The 23,683-nt window shown below is 36.1% G+C and overlaps 1 protein-coding gene across 3 annotated transcripts in view; it reads right to left on the bottom strand.

Annotated features, from left to right (window-relative positions):
• The window catches only part of PSMD14 (proteasome 26S subunit, non-ATPase 14), a 99,686-nt gene that overhangs the window by 65,404 nt on the left and 10,599 nt on the right, over positions 1–23,683 (bottom strand). Inside the window, exon 3 of one of the 3 annotated variants that reach the window (XM_061135310.1) lies at positions 23,415–23,466. The exons of the other annotated variants lie outside the window; for them this stretch is intronic. Coding sequence (XP_060991293.1) covers positions 23,415–23,462 — 48 coding nt within the window. The 5' untranslated portion in view covers positions 23,463–23,466. The remainder of the gene's footprint in view (positions 1–23,414; positions 23,467–23,683) is intronic. 3 annotated transcript variants of the gene reach the window in all.

Here is a 23,683-nt window from a genome sequence, read left to right on the forward strand (position 1 = left end):
AGAACTAAACAGGCATTTCTCCAAAGAAGACATACAGATGGCTAACAGACACATGAAAAGATGCTCAACATCACTCATTATCAGAGAAATGCAAATCAAAACCACAAAGAAGTATCATCTCATGCCGGTCAGAATGGCTGCCATCAAAGTCTACAAACAATAAATGCTGGAGAGGGTGCAGAGTAAAGGGAAGCCTCTTACACTGTTGGTGGGAATGTAAACTAGTACAGTGACTATGAAGAACAGTGTGGAAATTCCTTTACAAACTGGAAATAGAACTGCCATACGACCCAGCAATCCTACTGCTGGGTGTACCACCAAGGAAACCAGAACTGAAAGACACATATGTACCCCAATGTTCATTGCAGCACTGTTCACAATAGCTAGGACATGGAAGCAACCTCGATATCCATTGGCAGATGAACGGGTAAGTAAGTTGTGGTACATACACACAACGGAATATTACTCGGGTACAAAAAAGAATGCATTTGACTCAATTCTAATGAGGTGGATGAAACTGGAGCCTATTATACAGAGTGAAGTAAGTCAGAAAGAGAAGCACCAATACAGTATATTAACACATACATATGGAATTTAGAAAGATGGTAATGACAACCCTACATGAAAGACAGCAAAAGAGACACAGATGTAAAGAACAGACTTTGGGACTCTGTGGGAGAAGGCGAGGGTGGGATGATTTGCGAGAACAGCATTGAAACATGTATATTACCATGTGTAAAACAGATGATCAGTGCAAGTTCGATGCATGAAGCAGGGTGCTGAAAGCTAGTGTTCTGGGACAACCCAGAGGGATGGGGTGGGAAAGGAGGTGGCTTCAGGATGGGGGGACACATGTGCACCTGGGGCTGATCCATGTCAATGTATGGCAAAAACCACAATATTGTAAAGTAAGTAGCCCCCAGTTAAAATAAAGAAATTAAATTTTAAAAAGTGAAAGGAGAACCTATAGACTGGAAGAAAATATTTACAAATCATATATGGAGGATTTTGTCTATAATATGTAAAGAACTTTAACAGCTCAATACTAAAAGAAAAATAGTCTTTTTTCTTTTTGTTTTTTAGTGGGCAGCAGATCAGCATGCAAAACATATTATGTCCTTCAGGCAAACAGAAAATACCAGATAAAATACATCCACACAAAAGACAGAACACAGAAAACTAAAAGGACATATGTAAATATATGATTTTTTTTCTTATTATTTAAATCTCTTTAAAAGAGATTGCTGTGAAAAATATTACAGCAGTTCCTCAAAAACTTAAAAACAGAATTAATTAATTAACTAATCCTGCAATTCCACTTCCGGGTATATACCCAAAAGAATTAAACTCATTGATTAGAACAGGTATTTGTACACCAATGTTCACAGCAGCATTATTCACAATAGTCAAAAGGTTGAAACAACCCAAATATTCAACATCAGATGAATAAACAAAATGTTGTATATCATACATGGAATATTATTCAGCCTTTAAAAGGAAGGAAATTCTGACACATGGTACAACGTGGATGAACCCTGAAGATATTAGGCTAAACAAAACAAGCCAGTCACAAAAGGGCAAATATTATATCAGTTCAGTTCAGTTCAGTCGCTCAGTCATGTCCAAGTCTTTGCGACACTATGAACTGCAGCACGCCAGCCCTCCCTGTCCAACACCAACTCCTGGAGCCCACCCAAACTCATGTCCATTGAGTCAGTGATGCCATCCAACCATCTCATCCTCTGTCGTCCCCTTCTCCTCCTGCCCCCAATCCCTCCCAGCATCAGGATCTTTTCCAATGAGTCAGCTCTTCGCATCAGGTGGCCAAAGTATTGGAGTTTAAGCTTCAACATCAGACCTTCCAATGAACACTCAGGACTGATCTCCTTTAGGATGGACTGGTTGGATCTCCTTGCAGTCCAAGGGACTCCCCAGAGTCTTCTCCAACACCACAGTTCAAAAGCATCAATTCTTTGGTGCTCAGCTTTCTTTATAATCCAACTCTCACAATCCATACATGACTACTGGAAAAACCACAGCCTTGACTAGATGGACCTTTTCTGATTCCAATTATGAGGCACCGAGAGTAGAAACAGAAAGTAAAATGGTGGTTGTCAGGGGTTGGAAGAGAGGGGAATGATGAATTATTGCTTAGTAAGAGGTACAGAGTTTCTGTATGTATGTGTGTGTGTTAGTTGTTCAGTCATGTCCAACTCTTGCAACCCCATGGACTGACTGTCTGCCCATGGAATTCTCCAAGCAAAAATACTAGAGTGGGTTGCCATTTCCTGCTCCAGGGGATCTTCCCGATCCAGGGACCCGACATTGCAGGCAGATTCTTCACTGTCTGAGTCACCAGGTAAGCCCTCTTTTCTGTGTGTTTCTGCATGGGATGATGAAAAAGTTATGGAGTGGAATGCTGGTGTTAAGTGCACAACAGTGTGAATGTACCTAACGTCTGAACCATACACGTAAGAATCGTTAAATGGGCAAACTTTGTTAACAAATATTTTAGTACAATAAAAAAAAAAGACTACTCAATCAAAAATAATAAAAGTAAACTATACACTTTATAACAAGTAAGACTAAAAAGTATAACAGCAATATACCAGTGCACACTCAGTCACTAGGTCGCATCCAACTCTTTGCCACCCCATGGACTGAAGCCCACCAACCTCCTCTGTCCATGGAATTTTCTAGGCAAGAACAGTGGAGTGGGTTGCCATTTCCCACTCCAGGGGATCTCCCTGATCCAAGGATCAAACCTGAGTCTCCTGAACTGGCATGCAGATTCTTTACCACTGAGCCACCTGGGAAGCCCAACATGCCACCATGAGATACAAAATATATTATTTTAACATTCATTTGCTATAAGTGAGGTAATATTATATGACCTGAAGGAGGTAGAAATAGGAAAAAACAACAAAAGAACAAATGAGAAAAATACTATGAAAATAGTAATAGACTGAAACTTTATTTTCTTGGGCTCCAAAATTACTGTGGACGGTTACTGCAGCCATGAATTAAGAGACACTTGCTCCTTGGGGAAAAAGCTATGACAAAACTAGAAAACATTAAAAAGCAGACACATCACTGTTCTGACAAAGTTCGTATAGTCAAAGCTATGGTTTTTGCAGTAGTCATTGTACAGATGTGAGAGTTGGATCGTAAAGAAGGCTGAGTGCCAAAGAATTGATACTTTTGAACTGTGGTGTTGGACTCTTGAGAGTCCCTTGGGCTGCAATTGATCAAACCAGTCAAAATCCTAAAGGAAATCAATCCTGAATATTCTTAGAAGGACTGACGCTGAAGCTAAGGCTCCAATACCTTGGCCACCTGATATGAAGAGCCGACTCACTGGAAAAGATCCTGATGCTAGGAAAGACTGAAGGCAGGAGGAAAAGCGGGCAACACAGGATGAGACTGCTGGATGGCATCACCGATTCAACGGACATGAGTTTGAGCAAACTCTAGGAAATAGTGAAGGACAGGGAAGCCTGGCATGCTGCAGTCCATGGGGTTGCAAAGAGTCAGACACAACTGAGTGACTGAACAACAACAGACTGAAACTTAGTTATATAATAATTACATTAAATGCAAATAATCTTAAAATCTCAATTAAAAAAGCCAAGATTATCAGAGTGGATTAAAAACAAACAAGACCTACCTATATACTGCTTACAAGAAAGATAATTCAAATAGGTTGAATGAAGACCCGAATATATTAACAGGAAAAAGACATGGAAAGATATACCACATTAATAGCAATCAAAAGAAAGCTGGGATGCTATCAAACAATTTCAGATCACAGAACATTGCAAGAGCTAAAAGAAAACATTACATATCAATAAAGAGTTGATATGATCATCTCAAAAGATGCAGAATATGAATTTTAAAAACATCCAACATCCATTCCTGATGAAAACTTGGTAGAAAGTAAAAACAGCAAGCAGAGAACTTCTGTAATCTGATAAAGAACATCTATTTAAAACAAACAGCTCATACCACACTTGATGGTGAAATAATAAATGCTTTCCCCCTAAGATCAGGAACAAGACAGGAATGTCTACTTTTACCACTTCTATTCAACATTTCACTGACATTTACAGTCAGTCCAATAAGGAAAGAAATAAAAGGCATCCAGATTGGAAAGGAAAAAGTAAAACTGCCTTTTTTATAGACAAGAAAATCAATGAAAGAAAAATACTGCTTATAATAGCATCAAAGATATGAAATACTTGGACATAAACATTACAGGATATAAAAATTCTGTACACGGAAAACTACAAAAAATTACTGAGAAAAATTAGAGATCTAAATAAATAGAGATAACCTGTGTTCATGGTTAGAAGACTCAATATGGTTAAGATGTCAATACTCCCCAAACTGATGTATAGATCTGATACACCATCAGTCAAAACCCCAGCAGATTTTTATTTATTGAAATTGACGTACTTAATTTTTAAGCATATATAAAGATACAAAGGGACCTAGAATGGCCAATAACAACATTTAACAATGGCTATTAAAAAAAACCCTGGAGGACTAACACAACCTGATTTCAACATGTGTTATAGCGTTCCAGTATTCAAGACTGTGCAATATTGGCTTAAAAAGATAAATATAATGGAATAGAATGGAGATTCCAGATATAGGACCACACATATAGGGAGAACTGATTTCCAGTAACAGTACAACACAGAGGTAGAGAAAAAATAATCAACAATTGGTGCTATAACAATTGGATATTCACATGCAAAGTTGTTTTAAAAACTGAACATGATCCATATCTTGCATCATATACAAAAACTAATTCAAAATGGATCACAGAACTAAATGTAAAACATTAAACTATAAAACTTCTTGAAGAAAAGAGGATACCTTTGTGACCTTAAACTGGCATAAAAGTCTTTGATATCACACCAAAGTACAATTTATAACAGAAAATTTTTATAGACTGTAAAGTTAAGAACTCTGCTCTTTGAAAAACACTAACAGAGTAAAAAAGTAAGCCAACGATTGGGAGAAAATATCTGCAAATCACATATTTGATAAAGGACTTATATGTAGAATGTACAAAGAACTCAGAAAATTCATTAATATGATAACCCAGTAAAAACTGGGCAGCAAACCTGAATAAAGACCTCACTAAAAAATATATATATAAATGGCAAATTAGCACATGAAAAAATGCTCAACATCATAATCATTAAGAAAACACAAACTAAAAGTATAATCAGATACTACCTTTTGGAATCGTTAAAATGAAAAAGATTAACCATAACACATACCACATATTTGCAAGGATGTGAAGGGACTGGAATTCTCACACTTTGATGGGAATGGAAAACAGTAAGTCATTTTTGAAAAGTTTGGCAGTTTTCAGTAAGTTAAACACACACTTAACCATATAATGCAGCTATTCCACATCTAGGTATTTATCCAAGAGAAACGAAACATGTACACGATGTTCATAGCAGTTTTATTTGTAACAGCCCCAAATCAGAAAACACTAGAATACTTATAAACAGGTGAATAGATAAAGTGTGGTATGTCTCAGTTCAGTTCAGTCGCTCAGTCGTGTCCGACTCTTTGCGACCCCATGAATCACAGCACACCAGGCTTCCCTGTCCATCACCAACTCCCGGAGTTGACTCAAACTCATGTCCATCAAGTCGGTGATGCCATCCAGTCATCTAATCCTCTGTCGTCCCCTTCTCCTCCTGCCCCCAATCTCTCCCAGCATCAGGGTCTTTTCCAATGAGTTGACTCTTCGCATGAAGTGGCCAAAGTATTGGGAGTTTCAGCTTCAGCATCAGTCCTTCCAATGAGCACCCAGGACTGACCTCCTTTAGGATGGACTGGCTGGATATCCTTGCAGTCCAAGGGACTCTCAAGAGTCTTCTCCAACACCACAGTTCAAACGCATCAATTTTTCGGCGCTCAGCTTTCTTCACAGTCCAACTCTCACATCTAGCCAATGAAATACTACTACTTAGTAATAAAAGAGAACAAGCTACTGATAACCACTCAGAGAAGAATCTCAGAATACTTATGGTAATGAAAACCAGACCAAAAGAGTATCTACTCTATAATTCCACGTGCTTAACAGTCTAGAAAATTAAATCTAATGTATAAAAGCAGGTGAATGGTTGCCCGAGGAAGAGTAAAAGGAGAGGGATTACAAAGTATCTAAATAAATTTGAGGGGAGGGGGTTGGTGGATGTTTACCATCATAATTGCAGTGATGGCTTCATAAGTGTATGTATACATCTCAAAACTTACCAAATTACATACTTTAAGTATGCACTGTTTAGTGTGTGCTAATTATATCTTAGTAAATAAAACAAAAACAAAAGGCTTATAAATACTTCTATCCTAACTTTTTATAACTCAAAGATATTCTGAAGTTATTTAATGCCCTTCTTAGTACCTTCTCTTACAATCATTCTTAAATATAGCGACTACAAAATAAAACTCTTTTGTAAGCATAAAACTGAAAAAAGACCTACAAACAGGGTAGATAATATGATCTGTTACAGCTATTCAGCAAATTCAGGCATCATGGCAAAAAACAGCACTCATTCAGAGATGCCAATTAAAACTTTGTAAGAAGAGCTTTTCTTTCAGAAAAAAAATATCAACTCCTGCTTATATCTACAGTGTAACTGAATTATAGCGCGCGCGCGCACACACACACACACACACACACACACACACACACACACACACACACACTTTCCCCCTCTTTCTCTCTGCAGTCTCCAAATCTATCTCATAATTTGCAGTTCCAAAGGCAGCTCCAAAACTTAAGAGAAATTATGGTGTAAGGAGACAAATCTAGTTTAGGGATGCTTCATCAAGACTTGACAACTCACCACAATGTTATGTGCTTAGAGACAGCCAATATTTTAAAGTATTTGCTGAGTGCTGTATGACTTTACAAAACATTTTTAAATCCTCTCATTGTTTTATTTTTAATTGATCCTTAAAACAATGAAGCAGTCAAAGAGGTATAATCACACTTCCATAGAACATACAGATAGGAACAGATACACATAGGAAAATAAACATAGATAATTTAAATAACTGCAATCTACATGTCAGGTATATTCGGAACCAAATCTCTTGGCCCACAGTCCAATCCCTTTGATTCAGTGTATCATTTCAATGATTACAAATACTAAAATTATTATTACTTGCTGCCCAAAATCATATGCAGAGGCAGTCCGGAGACTTTCACTATGAACAAAAAATAACCATTTGCACCAGGTAATTACTATAAAGTCAGTACATAAGGAAGATGCTGCTGCTTAGGAGCAATCTGATAAACTCCCTCCCAAACTATTTTGGAATTAGAAAACTAAATATGAGGTTTATGCCTCACTGCATAGTTTAAAACTCAGGCTCACTTTCCCTTGTGAAATGGGGCAAATCACACCCACAGTCCTGGTTATTAAAGGATTAAACGGCATAAACATACACTGCACATGTACAGTACCTGGCACGCAGCTGCTACCATCCCACCTACTAGTTTTAATGACAAATTTATAATATTTAAAATACCAGTGTCTATCAAAAAATAGCAATTCTAATTTTAATACAATGTGTAAATATGCTTTAGAAATAAATATCAATATTAAAGCTAACTAAATTTAGATATAACAAGGCTAATACTTTGTTTTTTCTTTAACTGAGTTTCACTCACATACATGCCATTTAGGTACTGAGATTAAAAACAGTAACAAAAAACCCCCAGCACACATCCTTCATAGTATACAGACAAAGAACATGCCTGAAATTGGTTCTTAATCTGTATACTTGTATACCTGTTAAAATTTTGATTATTAACTTTAAAAAATTAAACTAACTTTTCTGTAAAGAACTTTGAATAAGAAAACAATTCTTATGACAGTGCAAAGTGTTAACAACAGATCTTAAATTTTATGAAAAGTGAAGTCAAGCAAAACTTAAAATACACTTATTAATAGTTGCCAGTGTAATAGCTACCAGTGTATTAAGAACGTAAAAATCACCTGTGGTCAAGAACTCATACTGCAAAAAGTTTACTTTTTCAATATACTTCTAAAGATTTTTTTTATAAGCAATATCACTGAAAATACTAAAGAAAAAAGTTATATCTAAACTCATAATTATGCTTCCTAATCCATGTAATTTTATGGCTGCTTCTAAATAGTATCAGCATTTTTATTTTCCTGTTTTCCACCAATATTCAAATATATTATAAAATATTCAAGCACAGGCAATGTTGTATTAAGACTGTGATCTTGCTTAAATTTAACCATTGGCTGACAGGCAAGGCACCATGTTAAGAGCTTGAAATGTACAATTTTGCCAGCTGATATACAAAAGTTCTAAATTAGCATATGAAAAGTAATCCACAGATGGCTATGTACAATTCACAGAAGGGAATAAAAGGTAGAGATTGTCTGTACTTACAAACCTGAAATGAGCTAAGCAAAGCCTCCTGAATGTTCTGCCACAATTTAACATTAAACATCAGCCTCTGGAGTTGTTATGGTCTCATTATTAAAACAGTAAGTAACAGTGAGGCTATTATCTACTACACCTAATTTGAGCTCCTAATACCATTCTTGAATCTTTTACATAAATTACTTCTAATAATCACATAATCCTACAAAGTGGATACTACTGTGCCTGCCATGTAAAAATGAGGAAGCCGAGGCTCAAAGTCAATCAATGTCTCCAAGGTGATCAAGGTAAGTGGAAAAGCCTAAATTCAAAGCTGCCAGTGATGTAGTAAATATCCTTGTGAAAACATTAAGACAGAAAACAAATTAAGCATGTATTGACAGAGGACTGGTTAAATATATCATGGTTCATACATAAAATGGAATAGCAAACAACCATTTAAAGAAAAGGAGGCACCTATATACACATGTATCAATATACACAAGGGGCCAATCTCCAGAATGTACTATTAAGTATTGGGTTGGCCAAAAATCTCCTTCGGTTTTTAAGTAAAAGACAAATTTTCATTTCACCATGCTGAACAAAGTATTCACCGCTTTGTTCCACTACCTTTTGCCATTTTTCAGACAACTTCATATTCTTATCTTCCCAAGCAAGACTTTTTATCTTTTTGAGCAAAGAACTGTTCCAGGTGCCTTTTACAGTCTTCCAAGGAACTGAAGTTTTTCCATTAAGAGAATTTTGTAAAGACTAAAACAAATGGAAATCTGAAGGTACAATGTCTGGTGAATACAGTGGGTCAGTCAGAACTCCCCAGCAGTTTATGCCTAGCCATCAAAGAAATAAGAGGTCCTGTTTTATCCTGACACAAGAATGCGTTTTCTTCTGACTAATTCCAAATGCTTTTTGTTGAGTTCTGCTTTCATTTGGCCTAATTGGTAGCAGTACTTGTTGGAATTAATCATTTGGTTTTCCAGAAGGAGTTCCTAATAGAGGACTCCCTTCCAATCCTACCATATACATACCACCACCTTCTTGGATGAAGACTGGCCTTTGGTGTGGCTGGTAGAAGTTCATCTAGCTTGCTCTACAATCTCTTCTGCTTCACATTATTGTACAGTAGCCACTTTTCATCATCCATCATAATTTGTTTCAAAAACAAACATTTTCACTACATTTAAGTGGAGAATCACATGTGGAAATAGTCAGGAAGGTTCTTTTCACTTAACTTACGTGGAAGCCAAACATCAAAGCGAGAAATGATTTTCAACACTTGATATGCATATTTTAAGTATGTTGACTCTCTCCTGCATGGAATAACATTAATTATTCTCAATTAAAGCCTCAGTTCGATCACTATCAATCTCAACTGGTCTACCTGACTGTGGAGCATCATCCAGCAAGACATCTCCAGCTCGAAACTTCACGAACGATTTTTGACACCTTCAATCAGTCACAGCACCTTCTCCATACACTGCACAAATCTTTGCTTTTTTGCATTTCAGTTGCATTTTTTACCTTTCTTGAAATAAGACATAAGATGCCTAAAACGTTGCTTTTTCTTCAATCTTCAATATTAAAACAGCTACACAAAAATTCACCTATTTTGATAAGCTTTTTTTTAATGCACACTGATATGACAGCTGTCACAATACAATCTAACAAAATTGTTTCAAATGAAGTTGAAGACAACTAAGTGCTACTAGATCCATCTTATGGGGGAAAAAAAAAGATGTTTCTGGCCAACCCAAATATACATACAACACTGTTTAATACAGTAGCCATTGGCCATATGCAGGTGCTTAAACTTTAAACTATTTAAAATCAAATTTAAAATTTAGTCCTTCAGTCATACCACTCATACTTAAAGGGCTTAATAGCCACATGGCTCGTGGCTACCATACTAGGCAGCAAGATATAACACATTTCTATGCTCAAGGAATGTTCTATTGGACAGCACCAATACAGAATATTTTTGGAAGAACAGAAAGGAATTAGTAACAGTTCCTAGGGAAGGGGAAAGAAAAGGCATGGACACATTTCACATATGCACAGTTAACTTTTTAACTCTGTAACATGTCAAATATCACCTATTTTAAAATAATGATTTACCTTTTTTAAAATACCTTGTTTGGTTCTCAAAAGAATTGCATGATTTATGCTACTCAGAAGCATAAAAGGCTCAGAAGTTCTAAGGCATAACAGCTGGAGGGTAAGGGACAGAAATCCTCTCTCCTAGACTGCCTAGAAATGCTCCTGCCCACTACCCTAACTGTACGAACTGTTCTTCTATTCAAAATACTATTAGAGACACCATGCAAAAAAATTACAGAGCTGCTATTTCTGAGGAATTAAGGAACAGGGACAGAAAAAAACATCAGGAAAAAAATGCTTACAAGGTATGAAAGAGTAACTACGGTCAAAAGGCACAGGAGAAAGTTCTGTTCTTTTAGGAAGAAAGGTACAGGTAATACCGTCACACCTCTTCTCTTCTTACACTTCTGTTTAAAGCTCTATAGAAGAGCACTTAACAGTGACGGTCTCGGTTCTACTTTGAAGTCACTTTTTTCCCCAAATGTCCTATTTCTTCAAATGACACAGCACACTGAACAACTGAATTGTTACATGCCTCAATTTTCTCACCTGTAAAACAGAAACCTGTTGCCTAATCAATGTTATTCACTTACTACTGGACATTTTTGCCTAGGAGAGGGAATAGTCAAACCTTTGAGAACAAAAAGGTACAGTGGTCAGATACTCCCAAATAACAACCAACCAAACATTATAATTGATACTTTTCTCTCATCCGGAGACAGAGGATCAGCTCAGGGAAGCCGAAGGACCTAGGGACAATTCAAATATATGAAAATCTACCCTGGGAGAAAAACAAATAGGAACAAGATCCCAAACCATCCACTTTCCTGCACCCTGACACAGCATTCTTACTCTCTTCCTCTTCCGGAGAGCTCAGCCGTTGCTGGGTCTAGCCTAGGTCCAGAGCATGCCTTTCACCATTGCCCAAAACATACTGCCTTTCACAATGAGTTTAGGCAGGTCAGAGATCTGTGCCAGGGTAAACAGAAGGGCAAGCTGGTGTCCACAAAGGGAAAAGGGCATAAATTTGTCCCCACACAGACTGGTGACCAGGAAGTCTGCCCAAATTTGAGGAATCTGGGTTTATAGGGAAAGAAAAGCAAGACACAGTCCTATGAGACAGGAAAATCATACAGGGACTCCCAACACCTAATCATATCCACAAGCATTCAAGGAAGTCAACTTACTAATGAAAACATCCTATAAAATATAAGACCAAGCAAGGAAGACACAGCATTGTAAAGAAGGATATATGACAATTATTTCCAGAAATTTATATTTCCAAGTTATTATTAAATTTTTAAATATAATAATTATCAATATATAAGTTAAATCCTTTAAAAATATATAGGACAGATGTTAAGTTCACTTCTTATGATTACTACATAGAAACACTTAATGTGGCCTTAGACTACTATACATTTACTGAGGGGAGTAAACATCTGAAAATGAGTTTATATTAATGGAAAAGTGCAAAGAAACTTGTCAACATGTGCCAGTTCCATTGCCCACAGGCAATGAGCACCGCCTGCCTCTGCCAGTCAGATCACCAACCAACAGTACTGTGAAGGCCATGAAAGAAGCTGTTAATACTCTGGTTTAATCTCAGCACAGGCCAGAGCAGATTAAGCAGAACTTTACATCAGTGGCAGGTCTCCCAAGTTCTCTTGATGCCACAGAATTCATAAGTGGGATCAGTATGTTCTAAAAAAACATGGTACTGCAAAGGGAAAAAAAGGTTCCACAGCATCAAGCAGTATAATACTTGAAACCTCATCATCAAAGTGACAGTTTTCAAGTGCCATTTATGATGCCCTAGTCTGGAAACATCCCAGCTAACCCATCTGATCAACAATTTCACAGATGGAAGCACTTGATGGCTAATTGGCAAGTCTATTATTCAAATAAAACAGCTCTCTGTACCTCTTCTTTCATTATTACAAGTCAAGGTACAACAAGATTGGTCATTCAAATTAGATTAATAGAAACCTCTTTCCCAAAATAAATTTTTTAATGAAACCACACATTTTAACAACTAGCTTAGAGTACTAATCAGTTTCTGAACAGTAAGGAAAATGTTTTATAAACTAAAAGGAGTAAGAAACGTAAATCTTCTTTTAAAAGTTGTACTGTTTGTTTCCTCTGTCTTTATCAATGTCGAGATACAATCATAAGGACTAAAATGAATAAAATAGTTACTCATTCCTTAAATATTTTAAAAACATAGGCCATGTAACAAACGTCATCATAAAGAAAAATCCTCTCAAATATTTTAGGTTTCCTAAAAAAACTGTAGGCATCTTCTCTTCACCTACATTTTGCCCAATAAAAATCCTCTCAAATATTTTAGGTTTCCTAAAAAAACTGTAGGCATCTTCTCTTCACCTACATTTTGCCCAATAAAAATTCCAGACTGTTAAGGCTTTCTAATTTATGAAGCAAGTAGCTTAATGTTATATGAAGCAAGTATCTAACATGGTAGATATTATCTACCTAAGGACACGGTGTTGATGCAGAATAGGCTTTGGCCTCAGAAAGACTTGGGTTCCAACTCTAGCTCCACTTCCTGTTAGTTCCAAGACTTGATCCAATAATATGGAAATAACTATCCCTACCCATAGAGGATTGTTGTGAAGATTAAATGAGGAGATTATATACACAGAACACTCACATTAAATCATGCAAGCCCTCAGCATTCGTCCATTTAGCTCTCATCCCTTTCTCCCCCCCTACTTCTATAAATTCCAGAGAAGAATCCTGATACAACTGTCAAAATATGTGCATTCTCTTTACAGGTCCATACATTCGCTCCAATCCCATTGAAACCTACATTCCCTATTCAGATAATCTGGCTATCTCCCTATATTCCTACAATTTTCAGACCCCAAGGAAAGCACCAAGGAAGAACCTTGTAGAAAGACTGAGCTATAAAATATTTGAAGACCTCAGTTTCTACCTGTAAAGCAGAAACTAGGAAATGCATATGGTAATCAGAACCTGCAAGGGGGAAGGCAATCGTAGTCAGAAACTCTGGAACGAGTTACAAACTGAAGTAAAATTACAATTATCTCCTTAAAGTGATACAGCAATATAATAGTAACAAAAAAGTATTTTTTTAGGTAATAAAACAATAATTTCCCACGAAGTAAAAGAACATCTTTTCTATAAAAGAGAAAGGGGTGTTTTTCCAAAATTATATTCTATCATTCTGTCTACTTTTGATAAGCATTTTGCTTCTAATTACTCAGGTTCTTGTGTTTAGAACACTACAAAGAACTGACAGTTAACAGAGAGATACCACAGGCAGGTAAGAATGTAATCAGGTAAAAAGATAGGAAATGTATATACAATGAAACAGAAAAGTACAATTATCCCAGTCATCACTTAACTTTTTATTGTCCCTAAGCCTTCCCACTGTGCCCAACACAGGCATTCATTCAGTCTCCTCGAGGGAAGAGCATGTGAAATCACTGACGACAGTCTGAAAAGCAGCACTGGAGGCTGCCCAGTAGAGACCATCACCAGCTCTTGGGGCGTACTTCCAGGATGCTCAACCCAGATAATAACTCATGAAGAACCACCTTGAACGTATGTTGTGGGATAGAACACTGGCAATGACTGTCCAGATTTTAAGTGAGCATGATACCTAAAGAACTGTCCAAATGATAATATGAACTAAAAAATTAGAAATCATGTTTACGCAAATTTAAGACTGGAAGCCCGAAGATCAGTGTACCAAATGAGCAAGCTGACCAGTAAATCAAACATGTAAAATGATGCTGAGGGTAAGGAAGGAAAAGATATAAATTGAATTTTTATGATCATAACATCCCACACATTTGGAATATTAAGATATTACTATAATATTTTATTTTCCTATACTAGACAAAAGCATCTTCTCTTATTTCTCACTCCATATACCCTTTCTATCAAAAGCAGTATCAGTTGTCATGGATCCACCATATCCTTGACTTTAAAAATCTTAACATTTTGTTTTTCCTCAGAATTTTGACTTCATTTCATCAGAATGTGATCAATTCTGGAAGACAATTTCACTGTAATTGAAAACACATCTCTGCTCCCCTTATGTTCTAAAGAATTCAAGCAAAGTCATTTATGGTAATTTCATATTGAAATAGAAATTTAACATTCACAAATGTCAACGACCTTTCCCCTTGAAAGACCAGTCACAACTAGAAAGTTCAAACAAAACAACACAGATTAACCACAGTGCAACGACCAGAAATTTGTTTCCCTTTTACTTGAGAACACCCAAGAACAGATTTGAGACTTCTCAGGAGCATCACATTTTTCATAGGGTTTAATATCCATGCAGAAGAATTACATTACAATGACACCTAAAAAGAGTATGCTCTAATTAGCTTGCTTTTGACCTGACCTCTTTCTTAATTTTCTACAGTAGAAACATCAGCTCAAGTACATGAATAATGAGGAACTATACTTTTTAAATAATAAAATTATTACGTCAAGAGCAGGAAATGAAGAGGATCACATGCATTTTGTACTTTTACTTTGTTTCTAAAGCAAAATCACTATTTATCTGTAGTCAAGCAAAGAAATAAAACAATTCAAGTTTATTGACCCTTTAACTCAAACAGTAAAGAATCTGTCTGCAATGCGAGAGACCTAGGTTCAATCCCTGGATCAGGAAGCTCCACTGGAGAAGGGCATGGCAACCCATTCCAGTATTCTTGCCTGGAGAATTCCATGGACAGAGGAGCCTGGTGGGCTACAGTCCATCAGGTCACAAAGTCAGGCATGATGAGCGACTAACACTTTCACACTTTACCTACTTCTTAATAGGAAGAAAAATGACCAAATTAATCTATCAATGTTTAGAAAGGCTCTTTGTAAATGTTCAGAGGATCACATCAGGACAGATACTCAAAGAATCAAATGGGGGTAAAACGTAACCAGAAGCATCCATCAGTATATAAAAACTGTCAATACAGACAGGTTAAAGAGCTCAGTAACATAAAAAACTCATAAAAAGCCTTTTGTAAACATCTGCTTATTTTCAAGCTACTGCACCAGCAATAAACAAAAGTTTTGTTTCAAATGTGACAGGTGTAAACATCAACAGTACACTCATTCCTGCCTTAAGTCTCATCTTCAAGAGTATCCAGGTTCTTTAAAAATGGAAGTATGATTAGCAAAACTCCTGTGCTCAGACATCTCTAACAACTTCCCAAGTCACTTGGAAGAGAATTTCCTACAGGGCCCTACATGATCTAGTCTCTGGCAACCTCTAAAGTGTTACCCTCTTCAACTCCAAGATTAAGAGAGAATATGGAACATCTAAGTAAGGCATGAAAATAAAATTAAAATGAATTTCTGATTTTGTTTTACTTGGCAGCTTTTAAAAGAAGTTTAACTAAAGGAAAATGTTATTTAATGTTATTCACTGAGTTGTTCTTTTTCTTTATTGTTGTTCTTATTAAAAAGACAGGACATTATTTATGAAGTGGAAATTCCTTTTGTCTCCCTCCATTCTCATGAACTTGATGTGGGTTATTCAGACGTGTGGTATACAACATGGTAGCCACTAACTACATGTGATTACTCCAATTTAAGTAAAATTTAAAATTCACTTCTTCAAGTCATATTGGTACATATCATGGACTCAACATGCAGCTGTGGAATTTAAGTGAATTAAAATTCAGTAAAATTAAAAATTCAGTTGTTCCAGGCACATTTCAAAGGCTTAATAACAGCCATGTGTGCATGCTAAGTCACTTCAGTCATGTCTGCTCTTTGCAACCCTGTGGACCATAGCCTGCCAGGCTCCTCTATCCATGGAACTCTCTAAGTGAGAATACTGGAGTGGGTTGCCGTGCCCTCCTCCAGAGGATCTTCCCAACCCAGGGATCGAACCTGCAACTCTTACATCTCCTGCATTGGCAGGTGGTTCTGTACCACTAGCGCCACCTGTGAAGTCCTTAATAATAGCCACATATGGCTAATAGCTATTGTATTAGCACATACAGCACATTTCCTTCACAGCATAAAGTTCTATTGGACAGAGATGCTTTAGAACTTGTAATACTTTTACCTTTAAAAAAAGTTATTCTAAAAACAAAATAAAAAAAGTTACTCTGTTTTAAGAATTAGCATTAATGCTTTCATAGTGTATGTATATATCTACAACCTGAAATTTTCTCTTAATATGTTTGTATTATGCATACTGAGATATAGAACCTAGTTCACTTTAACTGCTATATAATATTCCATCATAATGCATTTTGATACTTAAGTACTTTGCAATTTTTCAATAATCCAAACTGTCACACCCAGACCAACCCTAAGGAAAAAAAGGCTTCCATGAGAATTGTTGCTTCCTAAGTCTTCATTAACACTTCACAAGTGTTTGTTTAAAAAAAATTAATCTAACACTTGTTTTATTTTCATAACATAGAATTTACCATTTTAACCATTGATAAGTGTACAATTTCATGGCATTAAGTACATTCACACTGTTGTACCATCATTGGAGAAGGCAATGGCAACACACTCCAGTACTCTTGCCTGGAGAATCCCAGGGACAGGGGAGCCTGGTAGGCTGCTATCCATGGGGTCACTAAGAGTCGGACATGACTGAGCGTCTTCACTTTCACTTTTCACTTTCCTGCACTGGAGAAGGAAATGGCAACCCACTCCAGTGTTCTTGCCTGGAGAATCCCAGGGACAGGGGAGCCTGGTGGGCTGCCGTCTATGGGGTCGCACAGAGTCAGACACGACTGAAGCGACTTAGCAGCAGCAGCAGCAGCAGTACAATCATCACCACCGTCTACAGAACTTTGGTCTTCCCAACCTGAAACTCTGTACCACTAAACACCAACTCTTTATTCCACTACAACCCCCAACTCCTGGCAGCCACCATCCTACTTTTTGTCTCTATGAATCAGACTAGTAACTCATTTAAGCGAAATCATAAAATATTTGTCCTTTTGTGACTGGTTAATTTCATTCAGAATAATGTCTTCAAGGTTCACCCATGTTGACGCATGTGTCAGCCCTTTTTAGGTTGAATAATAATCCACAATATTAATATACCACATTTTGTTTATCCAGTGAGCCATCAATAAATACAAGCTGCTTCTACCTTTTGGCTATTACAAATGCTGCTGCTATAAAGTGGCTGTACAAATATCTATTTGAGCCCCTAATTTCAATTATTTGGGCTATATACCCAGATACGGAATTGCTGGATCATATAATTCTATTTAATTTTTTGAGGAACCACCATACCATTTTCCACAGAGGTCACACAATTTTACATTCCTACCAGCAATGCACAAGGGTTTCTCTATACTCTCACCAACAGTTGCTTACTTGCTACATTTTTTGGATAATAACTATCCTAATAGGTGTGTCTTCCAAAATTATAAAGTTTAATTTTCATAGGTAGATCTTTAATCCACTTGCTATAGATTTTTGTGCACAGAATTAGGTAGGAATTTAGTATTAGTTTTCCTTCCCATAAAGCAAGCCACCTGCTTCAGCATCATTTAATGAATAGGCCTCTCCTTCCCCACTAATTTTTAATACCATCTCTACTATAAATCAAGTTTCCGTATATACATGAGTCTATTTCTGGACTTTCTATTCGACTATACTGATCTACCTCTCTATCTTGGGCAGATCAGGAGATGGTGACAGACAGGGAGGCTACAGTCTGTGGAGTTGCAAAGAATCAGACACAACTTGGTGACCGAACAACAACCACCACCTATCTCTCTATACCAGCAAAACACTACTTGAGTCACACAGCGTTAAAATATATTTTGATATTTGGTAAAACAAAATTTCTTTTTCCTTTCTAAGAATCTCTTTGCTATTCTTGGGTTTTTTTTCTCTGATATAAATTTTATAATCAGTTTTCTAATTCCATGAAAATTCTGGTTGGTATATTTATTGGAACTGCATTGAATTTACGATTAACTGGAGAGAACTGGCATGTGATATTGAAACTCATCATTCATGAAAATGGTGTTATTTCTTCATTTATTCCAGTCATTTCCCCCATTACTATATTAAATTAATCCCTTCTATAAAATGTTACACTAAAACCTATACGATAAATAATTGAAAGAACATTTCTGCTCCAAGACTCATAACAGAAACCAACAAATAGTTATTGGTTTTAAATAAAAAATCCATACACTGTGGATTTGGGAGTTATAACAAATAAAAAAAGATCATATTCAATTTGTGAAGCTTTTTTTAAGTCTAGTCACCCAGAATAATCCTTCAAAATGTATCTTACATCTCATCACTTTCAGAAAGCTTTTTCTGACCACCCCCTATAGTATTTTCCCTTATTTTTGCATCAGAAGTTACTGAAGTCAGTGTTAGAAAGATACAATCTGGTAACTTACAGGTAAAACATATGCTTTTAGTTTGTGTTTAGCTGGGCCTATACCATGTTTCTTAAAAACTAGAGACTAAAAAAATTCAAGAATTTCACACAAAAGTCATAGGATTTCTGACTTACAGGTTGTTATGTCTCTCTCTCTCAGAGAGATTCCATTCAGAGAGATTCCATTTCCATGCTTCCTGGGTTACCAGGGCAAGCAAATCACACACCGATCCTTAAAGTTTCTGTCTAAAAGTGACCTGTTAATTTCCAATTCACACTCAACTGGCCAAAGCAAAATCACAAGCAGGCCAAATTCAAAAATGATGGAAAGGCATAATCCTACTATGTTCCTAGAAGGATAAAAGCCAATAATATTTCATATAATTGATGACTTTAAACTCTTTCCTCCTACCTATTCTCCAAACTACCACTAGAATTACTTTTCAAAAACACAGGTGGAATTATCTCACAGCTCTGATAAAAAAATAAAAAGTCTTCATCAAAGTACAACAATTGGAGAAAAAGTCAAATCACTAAGAATGGCATTCAATACCTGTTGAATGCCTGTATCTAATCTACTCCAGACTCCCTTACCAGCTTCCTTTCCCACTATTTCCCCTCATATCACTTACTCTCCTGGCTTTTCTCAGTTATTTCTTGGTTATAATACGAAATTTAGTTCAAGCATCATTTCTTCAATTCAGTCTCACTTTCCCTTTTTGTGTAAAAAAATTAAATACCATATCCTATAAAAATCACATTATTTATAATAAGCACTAACATTTGCTAATTCGAAGTAGTTAATATGTGCCAGGCCCTTAAAACATAACTGCTGTATGTCTACTAGATTGTTAGGTCCCTAGACTAAATAATGATATTCTCGTTTACTTTGGTATTCCCTATAGCATACCAACCAACATATTAAAAAAGTCAAAACACTGGTCTAAAGAATTCAAATACAAGATAATGCCACTGACATTTTACTCCAGTTTCATTTACTTTTAATCTTATCTCAACTCTTTCTAAAGTTAAAATTGACCAACAGACTTAAACTCAAACTTCTATTTAAATTTGTTTTAATATGTATTTATTGGGCTGCACCAGGTCTCAGCTGTGGCATGCAGAATCTTTCAGTTGTGGCATGAACGGGCATGTGGGCTCTAGTTTCCTGACCAGGGATTAAACCCAGGCCCCCTGCATTGGGAGTGCAGAGTCTTAGCCACTAGATCAGAAGGGAAGCCCCTAAACTTGTGGGTGGAATTCCCTGGTGGTCCAGTGGTTAGGACTGAGCTTCACTTCAGGAAACACGAGTTCGATCCCCCATCAGAGAACTAAGATCTGTAAGCCACGTGGCAAGGCCAAAATATAAATAAATAAAATAAAGTAACTATTATTAAATTATTTTAAAAGAAACTTTTAGAGACTGCTGACTATGCTTTGGCTATGCCCATCTCTTGGGTTTAGTCTTGACTGCTTTTGGAAATAGCTTAGTTGCCAAGACCTAGGTTGGGATAGTTATAAAGACAATCAAGCAGTCTAAGGAGAGCAATAAATGCTTTTAATACAATCATCTCACATCTTTCAGTAATTTCAAGTTCATAAGCACTGTAGCAAAGAAAATAAAAACATATTTGAAACAAAAAGCTATTCATTTACAAACTGTAATAGTTCTAATAAAACATCTGTTTTTGCTTCACTACTGATAAGTTATACTGAAGTAGGGTATTATGGACAGATTTAATGATTTTAGCCTGCTACTGTTCAAATAATAACATTTTAAAAAACTTTAAGTTGTCTTATAAGGTATGCATACCATAATGAAAAACTAGGAAAAGTAACAGGATAAAGTTAATGGAAGAAAGATTCAAGAAAGACACTGTGAACAATGCGATATATTAAAACAGTGAAAAGAGAACTCAAAGTGATGGCTCACTTGACAATTTGAACAATTCTAGTACAGTAATGGAGGAGGCCAGAATATAATCTCATCACTCAATGGAAGTAAGGAGGTAGAATATGTGAGTCTAAGCTATTACTACAGGAATTCTGGAAATGAAACATTTAATGGCAGGATGCAGTGCAGTTTTGGGGGGATACAGGACATTTAAATATCTTTGTAACAGAGAAAAAGGTCAGTGGAGATGAGTAAGGTTTCAAGACAGGATGGGATCAGAGAATAAGTGAAAGGATTGGCCAGGGAAAAGAGAAATGTCATTTCTAGTCAAAGAAAGCTCAGTCAGTAGGATGGATGGAAAACTTACTTCTGCTACAATGTCAATGTTTTAAAGGGCCATCAGCAACGTTAACAGCAAGTAACCTGCCCCTATTTATGAAGAAATTCTGACTTTTCCATTTTATTGTAAGACAGTAACATTTCCCACTTATTTTTGGAGGGATAAAACAACTTATATCTCCTTTTCTACTTTTATTGGCTGCTACACATTATCAAATGGAAATGAGCTATTATCAATCCAAAGAACTTTGACTTTTTATTAAAACTAAATAATACACTTGGGACTTCCCTGGCACTCCAGCGGTTAAGACTCCCTGCTTCCACTGCAGAGGCGTGGGTTTGATCCCTGGTCAGAGAACTAAGATCCTGTATGCCATGCATGCACAGCCAAAAACAAATTTTTTTAATAAACAATACTTAACTTTTTCCACTCCTTGTTACAAAATAATACACAACACTTCATTTTGTTGAAGTAACAGCTAGAACAAGAGCAAAATAAAATTTTAAGAAAAAATATAATTATTGAACACCTAGTATTTGACAAACGAGGTTATCACAGAAATAAGAACCCCATATATCATTCTTTTGAAAGTCTGTCATCTAATCAGAAAAACGAAACACATGAAGTAACAGATTCTCAGACAACACAATTTTAAGTTCAAATAAGAATACAAATTGAGGAGGAACACGTGCTGATGAAATTATCCAAAACCAAGGCCAGGTTACTGAACCAACTTAGTGTTCCGCTCAATGCAAAGGTCTACAGTGGTCACCGAGGTATGTTGTATATCAATTTGTGGTCCGTCAAACCATCATTTCATGTCCAGCAATTTCCAGGCATGGATTTCTGGCATGGATATATAATTTACTGCATCTAATACTTAAGGGAAAAGTTATTTTGGTATTTAAATTTGAAGCAACTTCTCTTAAGAATTCCAGTAAGGTAATACCTTTACCTACATGTAATTTGCAGGCTAATGTGAAGCGTCTATACAACACCTCAGTTCACTTTTGACACTTTTATATACTTAAACAATATTATTGCTGATTTTAGAATGAATCAGAAAATTCTAGAAGCTATCTATAATGTTTGCAAAAGTATGAAAGCAACTTTAGGGGCCAAGTTCAGAGAAACTTAGACCTCTTAAGCAAACATATTACAAAGATTTTAGAAAAATGAAGAATCATAAAGAAACATGCTTACAGAAAAGGAACATGAGAAATAGCCAAAACTAACAAATGGTCTATGCAAGGATAAAATACAGAATCATAAAATGATTTCAACATCCTAAAAGGAAAAGGTTTATTAGTCATCAAGCACAATGGGCCTAACACAGAATTCTTGTAAAAGTGCCTAAGAAACATTGAAAATTTCATGAAATCTCAAACACAACTATTTCTCACACAAAATATTAGACTACTATGAATAAAGGAAGACAAAGTCATTGATAGTGATACGGAAATATGGGAAAGTTGATCACTAAAAGGGTTCTAAAGGTGGGTTAGAAAAATACTCCCAAAATGTTGACATAAAATAATATATTACATAAAAGTCTCACATAGTCATCTTTTTTGTGACTGGAAGACTGGGAAGACAATCACTGTAGAATTCAAAAAAAGCAGAAATTTCTTCTTCAGCTGAAAGTAGACAGAATATCCTAAGATAGAAATCTATCTGGAGGCTATTTGCCTCAACTGTACAGAACAACATAAAAGATAATATTAAAACTAACTGAAAATTAATTTAATTTTAGTAAGAATGTGAAAGAAATCATATATACCAAATTTAAAGGAAAAAGAGGTATTACTTATTCATCCATGTATCATAATTACTAGAAGGAATTTATCAGTGTTAAGATCGTACATACATTCTATGGGTTTTCTGGATCTTGCCAATAGTATGCAATGTTTACTTTTTCATGTGTTACTTTTAGTCTACATTGTAAACCAGAAATAGGATATTATGAGTCTCTCTTTTTTTAACCAAAAGGCAAGTGTGATTATCTTGCATATCTCAAAAGTTTAAATCAAAGCAGGGAAAATTCTTATTCCGAGGAGAAAATTAAATTAAGATAATAGAACATATTCTCACAAGTTACTTAGTGTTGGTATACAACGCCCAGCAGTAAGCGAAGCTTCTCACCATAAGGTTATCTATGAGGAGAATTTCTTGGGAGTGATTTCTTTCTGTTTGGATAACTCGTGAAAGGCTTGTAATTAACACACAAAGAAACACTCAGTCCATATACTAACCTGGCCCAGTCCAGGCATACCTCCTCCAAGTCTAAGAAGTCTGTCCATACTTCTAGAAAACAGAGACAAAGAGAAACGTTCCTGAGCACAAAAGTGTTGACTCAGTTGCTATCTATGTAATGCACCTTCAGTCACTCAGTATGTCAAAAATATTGGTGGTAATTACAACACAACATCAGACTTCCTGTTAATTAACACCACATATTAATTCAAGAAGCTGTCTTCCATGCTAATTAACAGACCTTATTTTACTGCTTTGGTTTTGGGTT

The sequence above is a fragment of the Dama dama genome, chromosome 33, assembly GCF_033118175.1.
Source record: "Dama dama isolate Ldn47 chromosome 33, ASM3311817v1, whole genome shotgun sequence".
In the NCBI taxonomy this organism is placed as follows: domain Eukaryota; kingdom Metazoa; phylum Chordata; class Mammalia; order Artiodactyla; family Cervidae; genus Dama; species Dama dama.